The sequence below is a fragment of the Xenopus tropicalis genome, chromosome 8 (assembly GCF_000004195.4).
Source record: "Xenopus tropicalis strain Nigerian chromosome 8, UCB_Xtro_10.0, whole genome shotgun sequence".
NCBI lineage: Eukaryota > Metazoa > Chordata > Amphibia > Anura > Pipidae > Xenopus > Xenopus tropicalis.
The window spans coordinates 3,495,297-3,519,187 of NC_030684.2; the positions used below are offsets into that span (position 1 = coordinate 3,495,297).

At 54.0% G+C, this 23,891-nt stretch overlaps 2 protein-coding genes across 2 annotated transcripts; both read left to right on the forward strand.

The window, feature by feature from the left end:
• The first annotated feature begins 489 nt into the window (after positions 1-489).
• On the forward strand, positions 490-15,311 carry man1b1 (mannosidase, alpha, class 1B, member 1). Its single transcript, NM_001126684.1, is given in 13 exon segments — positions 490-721; positions 4,141-4,249; positions 5,380-5,513; positions 5,627-5,754; positions 5,991-6,094; positions 6,928-7,113; positions 7,199-7,347; positions 8,347-8,535; positions 8,613-8,803; positions 9,576-9,696; positions 11,540-11,740; positions 11,832-11,963; positions 12,042-15,311. Coding segments are annotated over 13 exon segments (1,953 nt in total). The 5' UTR covers positions 490-613; the 3' UTR covers positions 12,243-15,311.
• A 2,350-nt stretch (positions 15,312-17,661) lies between these two features.
• LOC116406879 (kelch-like protein 9) lies at positions 17,662-22,718 on the forward strand. The gene is made up of 4 exons (XM_031891878.1): positions 17,662-19,202; positions 20,519-20,771; positions 20,891-21,051; positions 22,000-22,718. Exons 1-4 carry the CDS (start codon positions 18,177-18,179, stop codon positions 22,402-22,404), a joined length of 1,845 nt encoding a protein of 614 aa, XP_031747738.1. The 5' UTR covers positions 17,662-18,176; the 3' UTR covers positions 22,405-22,718.
• Positions 22,719-23,891: the final 1,173 nt, after the last annotated feature.

The window sequence follows — 23,891 nt, forward strand, 5'->3', positions numbered from 1 at the left end:
CCTCCTTGTGTTTTTATTGGACCCAATGGGTTCCTGTAGCACAGTCCTATCATGTATAATGGGGGGTATAGAGTATTAAGACCTGTGCCCCTATTTGGGGGGCTCTGAAGTGGGCCGGATTAGAACCAGCCTGTGGCCAATCAAAGCTGGAGGCTGTTTATAATGCAAATAATAGGAGCTGACACTTTGCAGTGGGTGTTCATGGGAATTCTAATTGTTTTGGTTGGAATTTTGCTGGGAGTTGTAGTCCAGACACAGCTGAAGGAATAAGCTTTGCTTTCACTATAAGCTATAGGACAGTATAAGCCCAAATAACTGGGCCAAACAAGAAAGCAGACGCTTATATCTATAGGAAAGGGCACACTGCCCTAATGAAAGATGGCGGCCGCCAGTCACAGCAGGTTACACGTTAGCACGGCGTCTCTATTACCGACGTGCTTGCCCCGACTCGATGGTGCGGGTTCCTCCGGCGCAGGCGCGCTGGCCTGGGATGGCTGAAGCTTGTTTACAGGGCGGTGTAGGCCGCAGCCTGGGGCTCTAGTTACCGCTCCGCCCCCCCCCTCGCCAAACCCCACCGGGAAGGCGCTTCATGGGGCCAGTGTGAACCGGGGCCATGTACTCCCCGCAGCGCCGGGACTTTCTGTCCGTGACTGTGAGCCAGGCCGAGGGGGGAGGCGGCTACAATAACAGCAAGAGCTGGAGGAGAAAGTCCTGCTGGAGGGTGAGTTGGGAGGCAGGTGTGGGGGGCGGGAATGGTACCTGCTGGGGGGGGCAACATATCCCAGCATGCACTGGGCTGCCACTGCCTGGCATCAGTAGCACTACAATTCCCAGCATTCCCTGTGCACCACTCTGGCTTCTCCTGGCACCATTAGGACTGTGTATCTGTAACTGGGTGCAGTGCCCTTCCATGAAAAGCACAGTTATAGGGAACCCCCCCCTACTGCTGGGCTGCTCTCTTTCCCATGGTCAGGCAGGACAGAGAGCAGCCCAGGAGCAGGAAGTACAGAGAATCAGAGCTCTGTACCTGGGTAAGTACTGGGGGGAGATTGGATTCACTTACCCAGGGGGAGGTTCCTGCCTGACCATGGGAAAGAGAGCAGCCCAGGAGCAGGAAGTACAGAGAATCAGAGCTCTGTACCTGGGTAAGTACTGGGGGGAGATTGGATTCACTTACCCAGGGGGAGGTTCCTGCCTGACCATGGGAAAGAGAGCAGCCCAGGAGCAGGAAGTACAGAGAATCAGAGCTCTGTATCTGGGTAAGTACTGGGGGGAGATTGGATTCACTTACCCAGGGGGGTGGGGGGTTCCTGTCTGACCATGGGAAAGAGAGCAGCCCAGGAGCAGGAAGTACAGAGAATCAGAGCTCTGTACCTGGGTAAGTACTGGGGGGAGGTTCCTGTCTGACCATGGGAAAGAGAGCAGCCCAGGGGCAGGAAGTACAGAGAATCAGAGCTCTGTACCTGGGTAAGTACTGGGGGGAGATTGGATTCACTTACCCAGGGGGAGGTTCCTGCCTGACCATGGGAAAGAGAGCAGCCCAGGGGCAGGAAGTACAGAGAATCAGAGCTCTGTACCTGGGTAAGTACTGGGGGGAGATTGGATTCACTTACCCAGGGGGGGGTTCCTGCCTGACCATGGGAAAGAGAGCAGCCCAGGAGCAGGAAGTACAGAGAATCAGAGCTCTGTACCTGGGTAAGTACTGGGGGGATTGGATTCACTTACCCAGGGGGGGAGGTTCCTGCCTGACCATGGGAAAGAGAGCAGCCCAGGAGCAGGAAGTACAGAGAATCAGAGCTCTGTACCTGGGTAAGTACTGGGGGGAGATTGGATTCACTTACCCAGGGGGAGGTTCCTGCCTGACCATGGGAAAGAGAGCAGCCCAGGAGCAGGAAGTACAGAGAATCAGAGCTCTGTACCTGGGTAAGTACTGGGGGGAGATTGGATTCACTTACCCAGGGGGGGGGTTCCTGCCTGACCATGGGAAAGAGAGCAGCCCAGGAGCAGGAAGTACAGAGAATCAGAGCTCTGTACCTGGGTAAGTACTGGGGGGAGATTGGATTCACTTACCATGGGGGGGTTCCTGTCTGACCATGGGAAAGAGAGCAGCCCAGGAGCAGGAAGTACAGAGAATCAGAGCTCTGTACCTGGGTAAGTACTGGGGGGAGATTGGATTCACTTACCCAGGGGGAGGTTCCTGCCTGACCATGGGAAAGAGAGCAGCCCAGGAGCAGGAAGTACTGGGGGGGAGACAGAATTCTCTTGGTGCAATGAGAGTGTGCCTGGGTTTCACTGTAGGTATACTTGCCCTTTAACCTTGCATCACTACTCAGATGAGCACTCACAGAGCTGTTTGTTGTTTATGTTACAGACCTTTGTGCCTGTAGGGAATATAATTGGTACCACCCCCCCTGCAGGGTGGAAGCACTTAACCCCTTCATGACCACAGGGGCAGCTATTGTTCATTGCTCTCGTGCCCAGCAGGGTCCTGTCTCTTTAAGAAGAGACGCTGGCAGGCAGGTGTGTGTAATAGAGAGCAGAAGGGAAGTGGGTGCCCCTGGGGAGAGGGCAGAGGGTGGCATTAGGCAGGGGCCCGGGGGAGGGCATCATGTTACACAGAGCTCCCAGGGCAGAATTATCTATGAATGGAAGTGGATACGGGGAGGGGGAGCACAGGAGGCACAGGTGCTGGGTGGGTACAGGGATCAGTCAGTGGGACAGTGACACCCGGGCACCCAGGCACCGCGCATGGCACAGCAGCACCCACACACTCTGGGGCATGGCTGGCACCCAGCTCATTGGGCTGATCCATATTCACCTGGTACGGGGGGGGCAGTGTTTCCTTATGGGTTTCATTTGTCTGTCTGTCTGTCCCTGTAAGTCTGTATGTCTACTGCTGTCTCTTCAGTATCTGTCTCACATCTCTGTCTCTGTCACTCTGTATGTCTGCTGTCTCCTGGTGTCTGTCTTATCAACACCTGTATCACATCTCTGTCTCTCTGCCTCTGTCACTCTGTATGTCTACTGCTGTCTGTCTCTTCAGTATCTGTCTCACATCAGTCTGTCTCTCTCTGTCACTCTGTATATCTACTCTGTCTACTGCTGTCTGTCTCTTCAGTATCTGTCTCACATCTCTGTCTGTCTGTCTCTGTCACTCTGTATATCTACTCTGTCTACTGCTGTCTGTCTCTTCAGTATCCATCTCACATCTGTGTGTCTGTCTATCTGTTGACCTTTCTGTGTATCTATCTCTATCTCTCTATCTATCATCATCTATCTATCTATCTATCATCTACAGTATCTATCTATCTATCTATCTATCTATCTATCAACCTGTCTGTCTCTTTCTCTCTCTCTGTTGACCTGTCTGTCTATCTATTGACCTTCCTGTCTGTCTATCTATCTATCTATCTATCTGCCTCTGTGTCTCTCTATCTATCTATCTATCTATCTATCTATCTATCTATCTATCTATCTATCTATCTATCTATCTATCTGTGTATCTATCTATCTATCGCTATCTACCCTGTCTAATTGATCAGTCTAATCTATCTATCTACCTCCCTATCTGTCTATCTATCTGTCTATCTATCTGTCTATCCATCTGTCTATCCATCTGTCTATCTATCTGTCTATCCATCTATCATCTATCCATCTATTATCTGTCTGTCTGTCTGTCTGTCTATCTATCTGTTGTCTGTTCATTTAGCTCTCCCTTTGCCTGTCTCTTTGTACCTACTCTGTGTCTGTCTGTTGATCTGTTTGTATCTGTCCGTCTGTCTCTGGACATTTTCATTGGATCCCCAGACATTTCTATTCTGTTGGAGGTTTTTATGTTTAAGGAAGGAATCAGCTGATTGGTTGGAAGCAGAGGGGTCAGTCACTGAGCGCTGATACCAATCCCTTTATTCCCTATGCTGTAGGCGGCTGAACTTCCCCTTTAATTCCCCTGTCAGGCTGCCGGGGGGGGGGGTATTACTGGCTGCAATTAGATGAATCTGCCCCCGGCCAATCTGATTTGATTCCATTTACCCCTACCCCATTCTGTCGTTCCTATAGATTGTGCCTGAGGGGGACGCTCCCTCCCTGCCTTCAATCTGCCCCCCCCCCATTAACCCTTTCCTCTTCTTTATGGTGCAGAAATGGAAGCAGCTGTCGAGGCTCCAGCGCAACATCATTTTGTTCCTGTGCGTCCTGCTCGCCGTCTGCGCCGTCGGGTCATACTCCAACCTGGGGGAGCACTGGCGGGGTACGTAGCGCCCCCTCTGGGGCATTCTGCAAACACCACTTATTGTTCCTTCTGTCTCTGAATCCCCTGGGGGGGGGGCTCATACTCCAACCTGGGGGAGCACTGGCGGGGTACGTAGCGCCCCCCTCTGGGGCATTCTGCAAACACCACTGATTGTTCCTTCTGTCTCTGAATCCCCTGGGGAGGCTCATTCTCCAACCTGGGGGAGCACTGGCGGGGTACGTAGCGCCCCCTTTTGGGCATTCTGCAAACAACACTTATTGTTCCTTCTGTCTCTGAATTCTCGGGGGGGGGGCTCATTCTCCAACCTGGGGGAGCACTGGCGGGGTACGTAGCGCCCCCTCTGGGGCATTCTGAAAACACCACTTATTGTTCCTTCTGTCTCTGAATCCCCTGGGGAGGCTCATTCTCCAACCTGGGGGAGCACTGGCAGGGTACGTAGCGCCCCCTCTGGGGCATTCTGAAAACACCACTTATTGTTCCTTCTGTCTCTGAATCCCCTGGGGAGGCTCATTCTCCAACCTGGGGGAGCACTGGCGGGGTACGTAGCGCCCCCTCTGGGGCATTCTGCAAACACCACTGATTGTTCCTTCTGTCTCTGAATCCCCTGGGGGGGCTCATTCTCCAACCTGGGGGAGCACTGGCAGGGTACGTAGCGCCCCCTTTTGGGCATTCTGCAAACAACACTTATTGTTCCTTCTGTCTCTGAATCCTCGGGGGGGGGGAGGCTCATTCTCCAACCTGGGGGAGCACTGGCGGGGTACGTAGCGCCCCCTCTGGGGCATTCTGCAAACACCACTTATTGTTCCTTCTGTCTCTGAATCCCCTGGGGGGGTTGGTTTTGCATCATCTGGGGTTTAGATTCCCTCCCCCTGGCAGAGCTGTCATTCGATTACAGCATCCTGTACTGGGACTGGCAATTGGCTGCCAAGGGAGCGAATCGGGCGCCAGATGGGTATTGCCATTTCCCTTTGTCACCTCCGCTGCTTGTCAGGGAGTCAGCAACTCCCCGCAGCCCTCCCCTGAGTCTGAAATAGAGGCTCCTCCCACCGCAGATCTATCTATGGGCCCCTAGATACCTAGACACATCTTGGAGGCGGAGTTAATTTGTACCTGTGTCCCCATTGCAGCCTTGACCAGCCAATCAGAAGAGCATTACGAGTCTCAGGATGGGCCGGGGGTTAACCCTGCGCACAAAGCCGTGCTGCCGGCCCCCCAGAGGGCGGAGGACCCAGACCAGATGTTGCTGAAACCCCCTGCTCAGGTACCAATGGGATTAGGAATAGATGTTTCCATGCCGACCTAAAAGGGGGGTGGGGGGGATTTAGATCGTAATGAAGCCTTAAGCTTAAGCTAAGTTCTATTTTCTCTCTACAGAAACCCAAGAGACCCCACAAACGCGGCCCCCCCAACCTACATCCCCCCCCACCCCCTTCACCGGTCCAGAAAGTAGAAGACAACGAGCAGAGGCCGGACCAAGCCGAGAACCCGCAGCCGGTAATCAGGTAACTAGTCCCTTGCCCCCAGAGTAGGTAAAGGGCTGGGTATATACACGGCTGGGGTCTCGGGGTGGGGGGGGGGTTCCGTTGGTTTGGGATGTTTAAAGGGGAACTTAACAACCGACATGGCCAGGACGATTCCATTGGCTTCACGTTTAATCTGGGAAAACGTGAGAGCCCATTGGATGCCGGGCCGGCCATGTTCACGTGTCAGAATCATGCCCCGATCTTGTGTTTGGCAGCTGGCGCGGTGCCGTCATAGAGCCGGTCCAACCCTCGGAACCTGCTGCGAACAAAGCGCCGGAGGCCACGGTGGCTCCGCCCATTCCCAATGAAAAGGAACCAGGTAATAAAGAGAGAGTTTGCAATTGGTCTTGTTTTTTTATTATTTGTAGTTTTTAAATTATTTCAGTTGTTGTTTAGCAGCTATCTGGTTGCTAGGGTTCAAATTACCTTAGCAGCCAGGGAGTGGTTTGAATGAGAGACAGGTATATGAATAGGGGAGGGGCTGAATAGAAAGATAAGGAATAAAAAGTAACAAAAACAATAAAACTGGAGCCTCACAGAGCAATAGGTTTTGGTTGCCAGGGTCAGCTATCCTGTTGCTAGGGTCCAAATTACCTTAGCAACCAGAAAGGGGTTTGAATGAGAGGCTGGTATATGAATAGGGGAGGGGCTGAATAGAAAAGGAATAAAAAGTAACAGTAACAATAAAACTGGAGCCTCACAGAGCAATAGGGTTTGGCTGCCGGGGTCAGTGACCCCCATTTGAGAGCTGCAAAGAGTCAGAAGAAGGCAAATAATGAAGACCAATTGAAAAGTTGCATAGAATTGGCCATTGTATAACATACTTAAATATGAACGTCCCCTTTAATGGCAGGGCTGTCCAGCTGGGGGTCCCACGGGCGCCCCACTTACTTTCGGAAGAGATTATTGGGGGGCTAAATGGGGAGAGGAGGGAGAAGATGAAGGAAGAGAAGAGGAATGAACCAAAACTCTCTAAACACTGTCCCTACCCATATGGGGAGCTCTGCCTATCAGTGAATTTTAGGTGGGGCTAGAAAAGGGGGTGTGGCCTTAAGGCTCTGGTTGCCCCTCCCAATACACAAGGCCGAATAATGGGGTGCATTTCATGGAGATGTTGCATTGCGGGAATTAATATTTTTTTTTTTTTGGAAGTCCCTGTCAACGAGCGCCAGGAGGCGGTGGTGGAGGCGTTCCGCCACGCTTGGAAGGGCTACACGGAACACGCGTGGGGGCACGACGAGCTGAAGCCCATCTCTAAATCCTACAGCGAGTGGTTCGGGCTCGGCCTGACCCTCATCGACGCCCTCGACACCATGTGGATCATGGGACTGAAGGAAGGTGAGCCATGACGTCTACCTTGAGTGGGCGGGGTTTCCAAACTTGCTCCGCCTCCTGATTCACCCTTAGTCTTGTTTTGGACCAGAGTTCGAGAAAGCCAGGGAGTGGGTCGGCAAGCAGCTCACCTTCGACAAGAACGTGGACGTCAACCTGTTCGAGAGCACCATCCGGATCCTGGGGGGGCTGCTGAGCACCTATCACCTGACCAAAGACGCCCTCTTTCTAGATAAAGCTGTAAGTTTCCTTCCCATTGGCCGGGTTGAATCACTTCCTGTGACATCACCACTAGTCGTCCTTAGTGGTCCAATAGAAAGCGAGCCTGATAGGCATGGGATTATGGATGGAATTTGTTTATTGGCTAACCCTGGTGCGGCCTTAAGGCTCTGGTTGCTTCTCCCAATACACAAGGCCGAATAATGGGGGTGTGGCCTTAAGGCTCTGGTTGCCCCTCCCAATACAAAAGGCCGAATAATGGGGGTGTGGCCTTAAGGCTCTGGTTGCTTCTCCCAATACACAAGGCCGAATAATGGGGGTGTGGCCTTAAGGCTCTGGTTGCCCCTCCCAATACACAAGGCCGAATAATGGGGGTGTGGCCTTAAGGCTCTGGTTGCCCCTCCCAATACACATGGCCGAATAATGGGGGTGTGGCCTTAAGGCTCTGGTTGCCCCTCCCAATACACAAGGCCGAATAATGGGGTGTGGCCTTAAGGCTCTGGTTGCCCCTCCCAATACACAAGGCCGAATAATGGGGGTGTGGCCTTAAGACTCTGGTTGCCCCTCCCAATACACATGGCCGAATAATGGGGGTGTGGCCTTAAGGCTCTGGTTGTCTCTCCCAATACACACGGCCAAATAATGGGGGTGTGGCCTTAAGGCTCTGGTTGCCCCTCCCAATACATAAGGCCGAATAATGGGGGTGTGGCCTTAAGGCTCTGGTTGCCCCTCCCAATACATAAGGCCGAATAATGGGGTGTGGCCTTAAGGCTCTGGTTGCCCCTCCCAATACATAAGGCCGAATAATGGGGTGTGGCCTTAAGGCTCTGGTTGCCCCTCCCAATACATAAGGCCGAATAATGGGGGTGTGGCCTTAAGGCTCTGGTTGCCCCGCTTGTGGATTAGAGATGGAATTTGTTCATTGGCTAACCCTGTCCTAGGCAGCCTCATTTTGATTGGCTGGTGGGATTTATCCGCATTCTGATTGGTTCCTGACTCCCACCTTTCTGTTCTATCTAGAAAGACATCGGGACCCGCTTGCTGCCGGCCTTCAACACTCCGTCCAAGGTGCCTTACTCAGACGTCAACATCGGCCGCGGGACGGCGCACCCCCCCCGATGGACCTCCGACAGCACCGTGGCCGAAGTGACCAGCGTCCAACTGGAATTCCGGGAGCTGAGCAGGATCACGGGGGACGACCGCTTTCAGGTACCGACGGCCCCGCCCCCTTTATCGGCGTCGCGTTCTCGTATAGTCTAAATTGTTGACGTTCTCTGTCCCATCAGAAAGCGGTGGATCAGGTGACCCAGCACGTGCACAACCTGTCGGGGAAGCGGGATGGCCTGGTGCCCATGTTCATCAACACCAACAGCGGGCAGTTCACCCACCTCGGGGTGTTCACTTTGGGCGCCCGAGCCGACAGTTACTACGAGTATCTGCTCAAGCAGTGGATCCAGAGCGGCAAGAAGGAGAACGGGTAGGTTCTATTGGATCTCTCAGTCTTGCCTTCGGGCAGTGCTGACCCAAAAGATCTGGATTTAAGGGGTTAACCCCCATATGTAATAAAAGGCAGGGGCAGTAACCCATAGCAACTAATCAGGAGGTAGAATTTACTGGTCACCTGTTTAAAGGCAAACATCTTATTGGTTGCTATGGGTCATATGTATAGGTATATATGTAATAAAAGGCACTAAGCCAAGTAGCAGTAACCCATAGCAACCAATCAGCAAGTAGAATTAACTAGTCACCTGTTTGAAAGCAAATATCTGATTGGTTGCTATGGGTTACTGCTACTTGGCTTAGTGCCTTTTATTACATATATACCTATACATATGACCCATAGCAACCAATCAGATGTTTGTTTTCAAACAGGTGACTAGTTAATTCTACTTGCTGATTGGTTGCTATGGGTTACTGCTCCTGGGCAAACTTAGTGCCTTTTTATTACATATGGGGGTTAGTTTGCCCATTAGCAGCAACCAATAAGAGGTTTGCTTTCAAACAGGTGACCAGTAAATTCTACCTGCTAATTGGTTGCTATGGGTAACTGCTCCCAGGTAAACTTAGTGCCTTATGGGGGTTAGGTTGCCCAGAAGCATTAACCATAGCAACCAATAAGGTGTTTGCTTTTAAACAGGTAGGCAGTAAATGCTGGCTGCTTATTGGTTGCTATGGGTTACTGCTCATGGGCAAACTGGGTGGGTTTTATTACATAACCCCCTAACTGTCTTTTCTGCTCCCCCCCCCAGGTTCCTAGAAGATTACATGCAGGCCATCGAGGGGGTGAAGAAGAATCTCCTGCGCAAATCCCACCCCAACCAGCTGACGTTTGTAGGGGAATTGGCCCATGGGCACTTCAGCCCCAAGATGGTGAGAACCAATCACGTGTCTGTGTGTGAGCTGCTCCCTAAACCCAGGTAGCGCCAGGTTCTGTAGCACCTCAGTTACCCTAGGGCCCCCCATGTCCAACTGGATCCTTGGGATTGTTCTCTGTTGGACTGGCCTGAGAGTGTACTGGGAGAAAACCCAGTGGCCCCCGGTCCTGTTGGGCCCCACCGGTCCAAGCACACTGGCAGCCTGTGGGGTGAAGCGCTAGGTGGCTAAAATTGTGTGAAGTCCGTATTCATGGGGAGTGGTTGGTCCTTAGCTGAGGGGGCGGAGTGTTGGGCCCTTAGCTGGGGGGGGCGGAGTGGCGGGGCCTTAGCTGGGGGGGCTGGAGTGGTGGGTCCCTAGCTGAGGGGGTCGAGTGTTGGGCCCTTAGCTGGGGGGGCGAAGTGGTGGGCCCTTAGCTGGGGGGGGGGGGCGAGTGGTGGGCCCTTAGCTGGGGGGGTGCGGAGTGGTGGGCCCTTAGCTGGGGGGGTGCGGAGTGGTGGGCCCTTAGCTGGGGGGGCGAGTGGTGGGCCCTTAGCTGGGGGGGGGCGAGTGGTGGGCCCTTAGCTGGGGGGCGAAGTGGTGGGCCCTTAGCTGGGGGGGCGGGGGGCGAGTGGTGGGCCCTTAGCTGGGGGGCGAAGTGGTGGGCCCTTAGCTGGGGGGGGGGGGGGCGAGTGGTGGGCCCTTAGCTGGGGGGGCGAGTGGTGGGCCCTTAGCTGGGGGGGGGGGGGCGAGTGGTGGGCCCTTAGCTGGGGGGGGGGGCGAGTGGTGGGCCCTTAGCTGGGGGGGGCGAATGGTGGGCCCTTAGCTGGGGGGGGCGGAGTGGTGGGCCCTTAGCTGGGGGGGGCGAGTGGTGGGCCCTTAGCTGGGGGGGGGCGAGTGGTGGGCCCTTAGCTGTGGTGGGCCCTTAGCTGGGGGGGGGGCGGGGCGAGTGGTGGGCCCTTAGCTGGGGGGGGCGAATGGTGGGCCCTTAGCTGGGGGGGGCGGAGTGGTGGGCCCTTAGTTGGGGGGGGCGGAGTGGTGGGCCCTTAGTTGGGGGGGGCGGAGTGGTGGGCCCTTAGCTTGGGGGGGCGGAGTGGTGGGCCCTTAGCTTGGGGGGGGCGGAGTGGTGGGCCCTTAGCTTGGGGGGGCGGAGTGGTGGGCCCTTAGTTGGGGGGGGGCGGAGTGGTGGGCCCTTAGTTGGGGGGGGCGGAGTGGTGGGCCCTTAGCTTGGGGGGCGAGTGGTGGGCCCTTAGCTGGGGGGGGCGAATGGTGGGCCCTTAGCTGGGGGGGGCGGAGTGGTGGGCCCTTAGCTGGGGGGGGGCGAGTGGTGGGCCCTTAGCTGTGGTGGGCCCTTAGCTGGGGGGGGGGCGGGGCGGGGCGAGTGGTGGACCCTTAGCTGGGGGGGGGCGAATGGTGGGCCCTTAGCTGGGGGGGGCGGAGTGGTGGGCCTTAGTTGGGGGGGCGGAGTGGTGGGCCCTTAGTTGGGGGGGGCGGAGTGGTGGGCCCTTAGCTGGGGGGGGCGGAGTGGTGGGCCCTTAGTTGGGGGGGGCGGAGTGGTGGGCCCTTAGCTGGGGGGGGCGGAGTGGTGGGCCCTTAGTTGGGGGGGCGGAGTGGTGGGCCCTTTGGTGGGGGGGCGGAGTGGTGGGCCCTTAGTTGGGGGGGCGGAGTGGTGGGCCCTTAGTTGGGGGGGCGGAGTGGTGGGCCCTTAGTTGGGGGGGGCGGAGTGGTGGGCCCTTAGCTGGGGGGGGCGGAGTGGTGGGCCCTTAGTTGGGGGGGCGGAGTGGTGGGCCCTTTGGTGGGGTTTTCCAGTAAGCCCTGCCTCCCCCAGTCCGACACTGATTCGGCGCGTTTGTCCCCCCAGGACCACCTGGTGTGTTTCCTCCCCGGCACGCTGGCCCTGGGGGCGCACAACGGCATCACAGCCGACCACATGGACACGGCCGCCGCCCTGATGGAAACCTGTTACCAGATGTACAAGCAGATGGAGACCGGCCTGAGCCCCGAGATCTCCCACTTCTTCCTGAGCGGGGCGCAGAAGGGCAGTAAGGATATAGACGTGAAGGTGAGTGGCGCCAACACAAACCCCACCCGGGGGGGGCACCATTGTATCCCGCGCCATAGACTAACCCCCCCCCCCCCTTTGTCCGTTCCAGCCGGCCGACCGACACAACCTCCTGCGCCCCGAGACGGTGGAAAGCCTCTTCTACATGTACCGCTTCACGGGCGATACCAAGTACCAGGACTGGGGGTGGGAGATCCTGCAGAGTTTCAACAAACACACGCGGGTAAGGAGCCCCTCCCTCTGTACCAAGGCTCCGCCCATTACTCTCCTTTTGTTTTAACAATGTCTCCTGTCCAACCAGGTCACGGGTGGCGGCTTCACGTCCATCAACAACGTGCAGAGTGCCGGCAACCCCGAGCCCCGCGACAAGATGGAGAGCTTCTTCCTGGGCGAGACCCTCAAGTACCTGTACCTGCTCTTCTCCGACGACGTCGACCTCATTAACCTGGACAAGTTCGTATTCAACACGGAAGCCCACCCACTGCCCATCTGGGAGTCATAGCTCCTCCCACTGCCCATCTGGGAGTCATAGCTCCTCCCACTGGCCCCTCCTACCACACCCATTTCCCAGGAGTTTAACCCGTGGGGTCGTTATAACTGCTGGCGGCGCATTATCTGCACTTCCTGTGAAGAAGCCGCTTCCTACTCTGTGATTGGGTAACCAGCTGTTCCTTCAACCAATCACGAGCGGCTCGACCCAAAGTGCGGTTATCAAGGCGTCTAACGACCCCCTCCCCCAAAGTGCTTACGCGGTTGGGTCGGACCTACCTCTGCGGTATTGTCACGTGACTTTACAACACTCAGGTATGGAGGGGGTTAAAGGAGGCGACAGTTAGGTCTGGCCCCTCCCTTGACGGTTTTTTCTGGCCATAACTGGATATCAGGGGGCAGAAAGCGCCCCAGCGTTTTTATTTTTACGGGAACACTGTGAAGCGCCACGCGGCGCGGGTGTAAATATTTCTTGGACTTTGGCGTCGGATACGGAACCATTTCTGTTTTTTTTTGTTTTTTTAAAGCGGTTTTTAAATTCTGTTCTTAATGGGCGGGACGTTGTTTGTACTGAGCCGCCGCCCCCCAGAAGCTTTTTCTATGTTCTATTTTCTCGTGGCGAGTACAGGGTTATTTTTCTACATTTTATTTTTTTGTTCTGATTGGCGCTAACGTCATTCATGGCGGAACATTGAACAGAACAAGGGTGTGGCTGGGAGGCGGGGTGTGTAGCCTGGCTCCGCCTCCATATTTATTTCATGTCCATGCCGGTGTTACAATGGGCTGTGAATACCGAGGTTCTGTGACAGGAGAATTCCCAGGGACTGCGCCCCCTGCAGTTTGTGCTTTCTGGATTCTTCCAAATTTATAGCCGAACCCATAATAATCTGCCCCAGGCTGTGCCCCTCCTCTTCTGCAATTAATGCCCCAGCTCCAAGCTCCACCCTTTTCTTGCTGGTGCCACCCTGGGTAAGAACTGGCGCCAACCTGGGTGAGAACCCCTGCTGCCCTCTGCCACCCTGGTAAGAACAGGCGCCACACCTTTGCACCCTAGGTAAGAACAGGCGCCACCCTGGATAAGAACCCCTGCCACCCTGGTTTAAGAATGGGCAACACCCATGGTAAGAATGGGCGCCAACCCTTCTACTCTGGGTAAGAACCCCTGCCACCCTGGGTAAGAATGGGCACCACCCTGGGTAAGAACCCCTGCCACCCTGGGTAAGAATGGGCGCTACCCCCTTCTACTCTGGGTAAGAACCCCTGCCACCCTGGGTAAGAATGGGCACCACCCCCTGCCACCCTGGGTGTGAACCCCTGCCACCCTGGGTGTGAACCCCTACCACCCTGGGTATGAACCCCTGCCACCCTGGGTATGAACCCCTGCCACCCTGGGTATGAACCCCTACCACCCTGGGTATGAACCCCTGCCACCCTGGGTATGAACCCCCTACCACCCTGGGTATGAACTCCTACCACCCTGGGTAAGAATGGGCACCACCCCCTTCTACTCTGGGTAAGAACCCCTACCACCCTGGGTATGAACCCCTACCACCCTGGGTAAGAATGGGCACCACCCCCTTCTACTCTGGGTATGAACCCCTGCCACCCTGGGTATGAACCCCTGCCACCCTGGGTATGAACCCCCTACCACCCTGGGTATGAACCCCTGCTGCCCTCTGCCTCCCTTGGTAATAATGTGCGCCACCCCCTGCCTTTCTGGATAAGAACCCCTACCACCCTGGGTAAGAATGGGCACCACCCCCTTCTACCCTGGGTAAGAACTGGCACCATCCTGGGTAAGAATGGGCGCCACCCCCTTCTACCCTGGGTAAGAACTGGTGCCACCCTGGTTAGGAACCCCTGCTGCCCTCTGCCACCCTGGGTAAGAATGTGCGCCACCCCCTGCCTTTCTGGATAAGAACCCCTACCACCCTGGATAAGAATGGGCGCCGCCCCCTTCTACTCTGGGTGAGAACCCACCCCCTGGGAAGCCAGACCCCACTGTGGCGCAGCTCTCACAACTAAATACCTTGGGGCATTATTTTTCTCCAGAGGGGGGTGCCAGGCTGGGAGGGCAATGATTGGGGTACAATTTGCCCCCCCCTGCTGATTATACCTACACGTAGGTGTAGCTGCTGTGACAGTGAGGGGAATAAGGCCACGCCCCCTCCGTTCCCATCCAATAACCACGCCCCCTGGCACAGAACCCCCCAACGTATTACTGGGGCACCGCCGCCGGGCGTCTCTACACGAGGTTTCGGGGACTTTCAGGGATCAAATCATAAAGCTTTTTTTTTTTTATTTGTTTTAAACGCGGTCAATCGAGTGCAGCAATGATTTCAGAATAATATATACGTTTGCTAGAGAATTCTATATAAATATATATATATATATACTGGTTTCTGATTGGGAGACGAATCTCTGGGTATTTCTGTTTGTTTTATTTTAATGTGTGTGTGGCCCCTCCCCCCAGGGGTACCTGATCACCTGACCCCCCCCCCCCACTGAAATGAATTGAACCCTTTCTTGGGGGGGGGGGGCGGGTTGCTATTTTCTGTTTACAGCCAATGATTGGTTCTTATTAATCATTGGGCAGCTTTTATTAAAGGGCCACTCCCTTTTCTTCTGGCCAATTGGGTTGCTCCGGTGCTTCCTGGGCAGTGACCCCGGTGGGGGGCAGCACCGTGGGGCAATCTAATACCCCCCCCCCCCAAACATATGCCCCTGGGTGTGACTAAGGGCGGCCAAACATGGGCCAATGGAACACACCCATTCGACCAATTCAGCAGCTTATTGGCCTGTTTATATGGCCAGCCGGACCAACATCAGGACCACCAATGGGCGTGGCATCAGGTAGTGCCCGCCCCCAGTATCCATGGTTACAGTCATACGTTGCCTTCCCATAAGAGAAGCCATTCCCGGGCCACTGCCACTGGTTCCGTTCAGATTTGGGCCAAAGATTCAGTGTTTCAGTGCCACGATGGCGGGTGGGGGGTTATGGGATGGCACCCTGTGCGGGGTCACTACATATTGTCCAATCACAGTAAAGGAAACATGTAATATAATAAAACTATTCCATTGAGTCTGTCTCTTGTCTGTGTGGCAGGGGGGGATGCTGGGAGTTGTAGTTGGAAATGGGAAAGTCCGTCCTGAGGTGTTAAGCTCTCCGGGGCCAGCAGAGCATTCTGGGAGCTGTAGTGCATTGTAGGCAGGTGTAGTGTATAATTGAATGATAATGGCGGGGTCTGGCCACTAGAGGGAACCCCTGGAACTATAGCGGGGTGACTGTTACCCCAATGTTTCTATATATCTGTAACCTTGTTATGGGCTAAGGGGGCCCAGCCTGAAGGCCAGTTAGGGGGGGATTTGGGGTGAGTGCTTATTTGTGCCCTGGGTACCCCTGGAACTATAGCGGGGTGACTGTTACCCCAATGTTTCTATATATCTGTAACCTTGTTATGGGCTAAGGGGGCCCAGCCTGAAGGCCAGTTAGGGGGGGATTTGGGGTGAGTGCTTATTTGTGCCCTGGGTACCCCTGGAACTATAGCGGGGTGACTGTTACCCCAATGTTTCTATATATCTGTAACCTTGTTATGGGCTAAGGGGGCCCAGCCTGAAGGGCAGTTAGGGGGGGATTTGGGGTGAGTGCTTATTTGTGCCCTGGGTACCCCTGGAACTATAGCGGGGTGACTGTTACCCCAATGTTTCTATATATCTGTAACCTTGTTATGGGCTAAGGGGGCCCAGCCTGAAGGCCAGTTAGGGGGGGGGATTTGGGGTGAGTGCTTATTTGTGCCCTGGGTACCCCTGGAACTATAGCGGGGTGACTGTTACCCCAATGTTTCTATATATCTGTAACCTTGTTATGGGCTAAGGGGGCCCAGCCTGAAGGCCAGTTAGGGGGGGATTTGGGGTGAGTGCTTATTTGTGCCCTGGGTACCCCTGGAACTATAGCGGGGTGACTGTTACCCCAATGTTTCTATATATCTGTAACCTTGTTATGGGCTAAGGGGCCCAGCCTGAAGGCCAGTTAGGGGGGGATTTGGGGGTGAGTGCTTATTTGTGCCCTGGGTACCCCTGGAACTATAGCGGGGTGACTGTTACCCCAATGTTTCTATATATCTGTAACCTTGTTATGGGCTAAGGGGGCCCAGCCTGAAGGCCAGTTAGGGGGGGATTTGGGGTGAGTGCTTATTTGTGCCCTGGGTACCCCTGGAACTATAGCGGGGTGACTGTTACCCCAATGTTTCTATATATCTGTAACCTTGTTATGGGCTAAGGGGGCCCAGCCTGAAGGCCAGTTAGGGGGGGATTTGGGGTGAGTGCTTATTTGTGCCCTGGGTACCCCTGGAACTATAGCGGGGTGACTGTTACCCCAATGTTTCTATATATCTGTAACCTTGTTATGGGCTAAGGGGGCCCAGCCTGAAGGCCAGTTAGGGGGGGATTTGGGGTGAGTGCTTATTTGTGCCCTGGGTACCCCTGGAACTATAGCGGGGTGACTGTTACCCCAATGTTTCTATATATCTGTAACCTTGTTATGGGCTAAGGGGGCCCAGCCTGAAGGCCAGTTAGGGGGGGGGGATTTGGGGTGAGTGCTTATTTGTGCCCTGGGTACCCCTGGAACTATAGCGGGGTGACTGTTACCCCAATGTTTCTATATATCTGTAACCTTGTTATGGGCTAAGGGGGCCCAGCCTGAAGGCCAGTTAGGGGGATTTGGGGTGAGTGCTTATTTGTGCCCTGGGTACCCCTGGAACTATAGCGGGGTGACTGTTACCCCAATGTTTCTATATATCTGTAACCTTGTTATGGGCTAAGGGGGCCCAGCCTGAAGGGCAGTTAGGGGGGGATTTGGGGTGAGTGCTTATTTGTGCCCTGGGTACCCCTGGAACTATAGCGGGGTGACTGTTACCCCAATGTTTCTATATATCTGTAACCTTGTTATGGGCTAAGGGGGCCCAGCCTGAAGGCCAGTTAGGGGGGGATTTGGGGTGAGTGCTTATTTGTGCCCTGGGTACCCCTGGAACTATAGCGGGGTGACTGTTACCCCAATGTTTCTATATATCTGTAACCTTGTTATGGGCTAAGGGGGCCCAGCCTGAAGGCCAGTTAGGGGGGGATTTGGGGTGAGTGCTTATTTGTGCCCTGGGTACCCCTGGAACTATAGCGGGGTGACTGTTACCCCAATGTTTCTATATATCTGTAACCTTGTTATGGGCTAAGGGGGCCCAGCCTGAAGGCCAGTTAGGGGGGGATTTGGGGTGAGTGCTTATTTGTGCCCTGGGTACCCCTGGAACTATAGCGGGGTGACTGTTACCCCAATGTTTCTATATATCTGTAACCTTGTTATGGGCTAAGGGGGCCCAGCCTGAAGGCCAGTTAGGGGGGGATTTGGGGTGAGTGCTTATTTGTGCCCTGGGTACCCCTGGAACTATAGCAGGGTGACTGTTACCCCAATGTTTCTATATATCTGTAACCCTATGTGCCTTTAGCAGAGTTCAGACCCCTAAGGGCACATAAAGTTTCCTGTGTCACTAAGGAGGGGTAACTGGAAGAGACTCTCACACCCCGGGGGCAGTTGATCAAACACAACGTAGCACGGCTGACCGGCCTCGGGGAAACATTCCCTTTGTTTTTGTTAAATTGGGCAAGTCGAGACACGCCGGTCCTGGCCCAACTCCTCTGAAGCCAATGGGTGCTGAAAGCTGGAGGCCACGGGGTTATGTGTATTGGTTGTGAAGGAATGCTGGAGATTGGAGGGCGGGGCCTATTTACTAATCAGGCAACTACACAACTCGAGCTTCCTCGCCTGGACAGGAGCAGATTTCTTGAAAAGTCTCGTAGGAACTAATTGAAGAGCCAAGAAGGAAAAGGGGGGGGGGGGTGTTTGACACCTTCTTGACAACGTCGCCCCCAACTGTGAACACCAGGAACCCAAGGGAAGATGGAGAACGGCACGGAACACAGTACGTATACATCGGAGAAGTATCCAGAGAAGATCCTCGATAGGATCGGCCAACTGCGTGCCCAGCAGGAACTCTGCGATGTGACCTTGGAGGCCGAGGGGATCTCCTACCCAGCCCACAGGGTCCTCCTCGCCTCTGCTAGTACTTACTGTAAACTGCTCTTCGCTGACCCCAAAACCGGCGACCCCGTCCAACTCAAAGGCGTGAAAGCCAAAGGGCTCAAGAACGTTCTGGACTTCATCTACACCAACAAACTCAGGTTGTCCATGGCCAACATTGAGGACACCTTGAAGGCGGCGGAGGTGCTGTTGGCCCGCGAGGCCGTCAAGCTCTGCTTTCGGTTTCTAGAAGACCATCTGGCGGACGACAACTCTTTAGAGATATTAAACTTGGTCAAGAAGCACGGGCCGGACGACTTGAAGCAGAAGGCCGGTCAACATTACCGACAGATACTGGGGAACGCTGAAAGCTTAGTCAAGGTGGACAAGACCACCCTCTGTGAGATATTGGGCAGGGAGGATATGGCGGAATACAGGGAGTTAGACCTGTTTAATTTCGCCGTGGCGTGGCTGCGGCACGATAGCTCAAGGGTCGTTGAGGCAGGGGATGTCCTAAGGCACATACGGTTCCCTCTTGTTCCTCTGGAAGATCTCCAGAAGATGGTTAAGGAGACCTCCATCTTGAAAACCGACTCAAGCTGCTTCAGATACCTTCAAGATGCCCTTAGTTACCATGCCCAACTCTATGCCCAACCCGTGCTGAGCTATGAGGGCACCCGTATCCGCTCCAGCACAGAGCGGCTGCTGGTCATTGGAGGAAGAACCTCCGATAATGTGGTCGGTGGAAGCATCTACGTTGGAGACGATGGTGGGAGCTCATGGTCTCAACTCGCTGAGCTTTATGTGCCTGTTTATAATCACTGCACCGCGGTCATCAACGACTTCCTGTTCGTTCTCGGAGGGCAGAACCGGTTTGACCCGACGGGGAAACATCCATCCAACGAGGTAAGGGATTCTACTGGGAGAAGGTCCATGTTTCTCCTAGGTAGTGTGATAGCATAATTAGGTCACATGATAACAACATTTGGGAGGGAGGTGCCATAGTGTTTCCCTTAGACAGTACAGTATGGGGGTACAGCTTATTGTGTGCCCAGAACATTCCCTCTCTGTATATTTGTATTTATACATATGGGTAGGGGGTGCCATAGTGTTTCCCTTAGACAGTACAGTATGGGGGTACAGCTTATTGTGTGCCCAGAACATTCCCTCTCTGTATATTTGTATTTATACATATGGGAGGGAGGTGCCATAGTGTTTCCCTTAGACAGTACAGTATGGGGGTACAGCTTATTGTGTGCCCAGAACATTCCCTCTCTGTATATTTGTATTTATACATATGGGTAGGGTGTGCCATAGTGTTTCCCTTAGACAGTACAGTATGGGGGTACAGCTTATTGTGTGCCCAGAACATTCCCTCTCTGTATATTTGTATTTATACATATGGGTAGGAGGTGCCATAGTGTTTCCCTTAGACAGTACAGTATGGGGGTACAGCTTATTGTGTGCCCAGAACATTCCCTCTCTGTATATTTGTATTTATACATATGGGTAGGGGGTGCCATAGTGTTTCCCTTAGACAGTACAGTATGGGGGTACAGCTTATTGTGTGCCCAGAACATTCCCTCTCTGTATATTTGTATTTATACATATGGGTAGGGGGTGCCATAGTGTTTCCCTTAGACAGTACAGTATGGGGGTACAGCTTATTGTGTGCCCAGAGCATTCCTTCTCTGTATATTTGTATTTATACATATGGGTAGGGGGTGCCATAGTGTTTCCCTTAGACAGTACAGTATGGGGGTACAGCTTATTGTGTGCCCAGAACATTCCTTCTCTGTATATTTGTATTTATACATATGGGTAGGGGGTGCCATAGTGTTTCCCTTAGACAGTACAGTATGGGGGTACAGCTTATTGTGTGCCCAGAACATTCCCTCTCTGTATATTTGTATTTATACATATGGGTAGGAGGTGCCATAGTGTTTCCCTTAGACAGTACAGTATGGGGGTACAGCTTATTGTGTGCCCAGAACATTCCTTCTCTGTATATTTGTATTTATACATATGGGTAGGGGGTGCCATAGTGTTTCCCTTAGACAGTACAGTATGGGGGTACAGCTTATTGTGTGCCCAGAACATTCCTTCTCTGTATATTTGTATTTATACATATGGGTAGGGGGTACCATAGTGTTTCCCTTAGACAGTACAGTATGGGGGTACAGCTTATTGATATACCCCCCCATTTCTTTGTTGCGGTGCAGGTGTTTCGGTTCGACCCCAGACAAGGATCGTGGCTTCAGGTTGCCGGGATGCAGGACCGGAGGACGCGCTTTCACGTAGAGGTGGTCTCGGAGCGCATCGTTGCTGTTGGCGGGGGGACGCTATTGGGGCACCTCACTAACACGGTGGAGGAATATCACCCGTCAGAAAACAGCTGGGAGTTCACGGCCCCCTTCCCAGTACCGGTGGCGGATCACGCTGGCACCACCCACAAGGGGATCCTGTACATCTCAGGTGGGAGGACAGTTGGGTATATATGTGTGTGTGTGTGTGTCTTGCCGCCATCTTGGTTTTGGGTAAAGGGGAAATCTTCCCTACATTCTGTATAATTGTTGCCCCTATTTTATCTCCAGGGGGTTATTCCACAGGGAGGACCCTAAGCGATGTGTACAGTTACCTCCCGCGGCTCCGGCGTTGGGTGATGAACCGATCCATGACATTTGCCCGATGTGACCACGGAATGGCCGCCATGGGCGAGAAAGTCTATTGTGTCGGCGGGCGCACATTGAATGCGGTAAGTGGTCCGGGCGGGTGGGATGGCTCCTTGGACTCTTGAGGGAGTAGGTAAGAGGGTTCCCTGGACTCTTGAGGGAGTAGGTAAGAGGGTTCCTTGGACTCTTGAGGGAGAAGGTAGGAGGGTTCCCTGGACTCTTGAGGGGGTAGGTAGAAGGGTTCCCTGGACTCTTGAGGGAGTAGGTAGGAGGGTTCCCTGGACTCTTGGATAGTAGGTAGGAGGGTTCCTTGGACTCTTGAGGGAGAAGGTTGGAGGGTTCCCTGGACTCTTGAGGGAGTAGGTGGGAGGGTTCCCTGGACTCTTGGGGGAGTAGGTAGGAGGGTTCCCTGGACTCTTGGGGGAGTAGGTAGGAGGGTTCCCTGGACTCTTGAGGGAGTAGGTAGGAGGGTTCCCTGGACTCTTGGGGGAGTAGGTAGGAGGGTTCCCTGGACTCTTGAGGGAGTAGGTAGGAGGGTTCCCTGGACTCTTGTGTCTATTGTGTCGGCGGGCGCACATTGAATGCGGTAAGTGGCCCGGGCGGGTGGGATGGCTCCTTGGACTCTTGAGGGAGTAGGTAGGAGGGTTCCCTGGACTCTTGGGGGAGTAGGTAGGAGGGTTCCCTGGACTCTTGGGGGAGTAGGTAGGAGGGTTCCCTGGACTCTTGAGGGAGTAGGTGGGAGGGTTCCCTGGACTCTTGGGGGAGTAGGTAGGAGGGTTCCCTGGACTCGGGGCGATAGGTAGGAGGGTTCCCTGGACTCTTGGGGGAGTAGGTAGGAGGGTTCCCTGGACTCTTGGGGGAGTAGGTGGGGTGGTTCCCTAGACTTGGGGCGGTAGGTGGGAGGGTTCCCTGGACTCTTCGGGGGTAGATGGGAGGGTTCCCTTAGCCCCACCCCTCGGGCCTTGAGTGACAGCAGGCCTGCCGGTAGGTAGAGGCTTGGGGCTGTGGGTAAGAGATGTGTTTGGCTTCAGGCTCAGGAATGGATCCATGTCAATGAGACGGAAGTTTATTGGCCGGCGGCCGACCAATGGAGCACCCTGCCGCTCTCCCCCATCCACTGCTGCCAGTTCAGCATCACCGCCCACGACTCCAAACTCTACATCACCGGCGGCGGCTCCTTACGGCGAATGAACAAAGAGGAGGGCGTGTTTATCTACGACCCTGAAGCCAAGACTTGGAAGAAGGCAGGGTCCTTGCCTTGCCCGCTAGTAGACCACGCCTCCTGCGCCATGAAACTCCCACATCACCTGACCCAGAAACTTCACCAGAAAGAGGAAAATTCCAACGTTTCGGCCAAAAAGAAGTCGACCCTGAATTTGTTCATTACTGGGAAAAAAGAAAAGGACTTGGACGGCCAATCAGAAGCAGCGGTGTGAGAGTGGGAGGTCCCTTTTTTATTGGCGGTATTATTAGGGGGCTAATTACTGCATTTAAGATTCTATATGGTACGGGTGCTGCCATATTGCTTGCCATTGGCAAGGTAAGTGTTAAACCTCTCCACTAGGGGTAATAAATTTACCCCAACTGGGGCAAGGACTATGGGAAACAATATGGCTCCTCCCACCCATGCGCATAAATATAAAGGCAAAGTTGCAATGAGATATTTCTAATTTTCGATGTGATTATGAGAATTTATAGTAATACTCGGTATTTATATAAATAATAAACTGCTATCTATGTGTGTGAGTTATTGGAGCCTATATATTATATATTTAGATTGTCAGCTCTTGGGGTTGGATGTGCCCTATAGATATAATGCATTGCAGTGAGGGAGATACCAAGCCTGGCCACCAGAGGGCAGCACACATTGGCTGATATACACGGCCTGTAATAGCTGATGGCTATATACTATACGGGGGGGGTATATGGGATAGGGGGGCCGGGGAGTAGCGCAATGTATCACCCCCTGCGCCTGCAGTTAAAATGCCATTACCCTCTGATTAAACTGCCCCGGGGTGTTACTTTCCAGCCGCGCTGTCTCTCTGGGGCATTAAACTCCTGACGCCTCGGACTGTTCCATTACAGGCAATTTCCTGATGCTAAATAATTCTGATTGGTTCTCTAAAGATTTCCCGTCAAGCGTCTGAGTTACCCCCCCCCCCCCGGGATCTGATCAATTCACTTTCCTTCACTGGTGATAACTGCCCCCTCCTCCCTCCTCTGTCTCCTACATCTCCCCCAATCCTACCCCATCCTACCCCACTCACATAAACATTCTATATAGTGAGACAGAAGAAAGATTATTTCTCACCCCATCTTGTCTCCATCTTGTCCTACTGTCCCCATCTTGCCCTACTGTCCCCATCTTGCCCTACTGTCTCCATCTTGCCCTACTGTCTCCATCTTGCCCTACTGTCTCCATCTTGTCCTACTGTCTCCATCTTGCCCTACTGTCCCCATCTTGCCCTACTGTCTCCATCTTGCCCTACTGTCTCCATCTTGCCCTACTGTCTCCATCTTGTCCTACTGTCTCCATCTTGCCCTACTGTCCCCATCTTGCCCTACTGTCTCCATCTTGCCCTACTGGTCTCCATCTTGCCCTACTGTCTCCATCTTGCCCTACTGTCTCCATCTTGCCCTACTGTCTCCATCTTGCCCTACTGTCCCCATCTTGCCCTACTGTCCCCATCTTGCCCTACTGTCTCCATCTTGCCCTACTGTCTCCATCTTGCCCTACTGTCCCCATCTTGCCCTACTGTCCCCATCTTGCCCTACTGTCCCCATCTTGCCCTACTGTCTCCATCTTGCCCTACTGTCCCCATCTTGCCCTACTGTCTCCATCTTGCCCTACTGTCTCCATCTTGCCCTACTGTCCCCATCTGCCCTACTGTCTCCATCTTGCCCTACTGTCCCCATCTTGCCC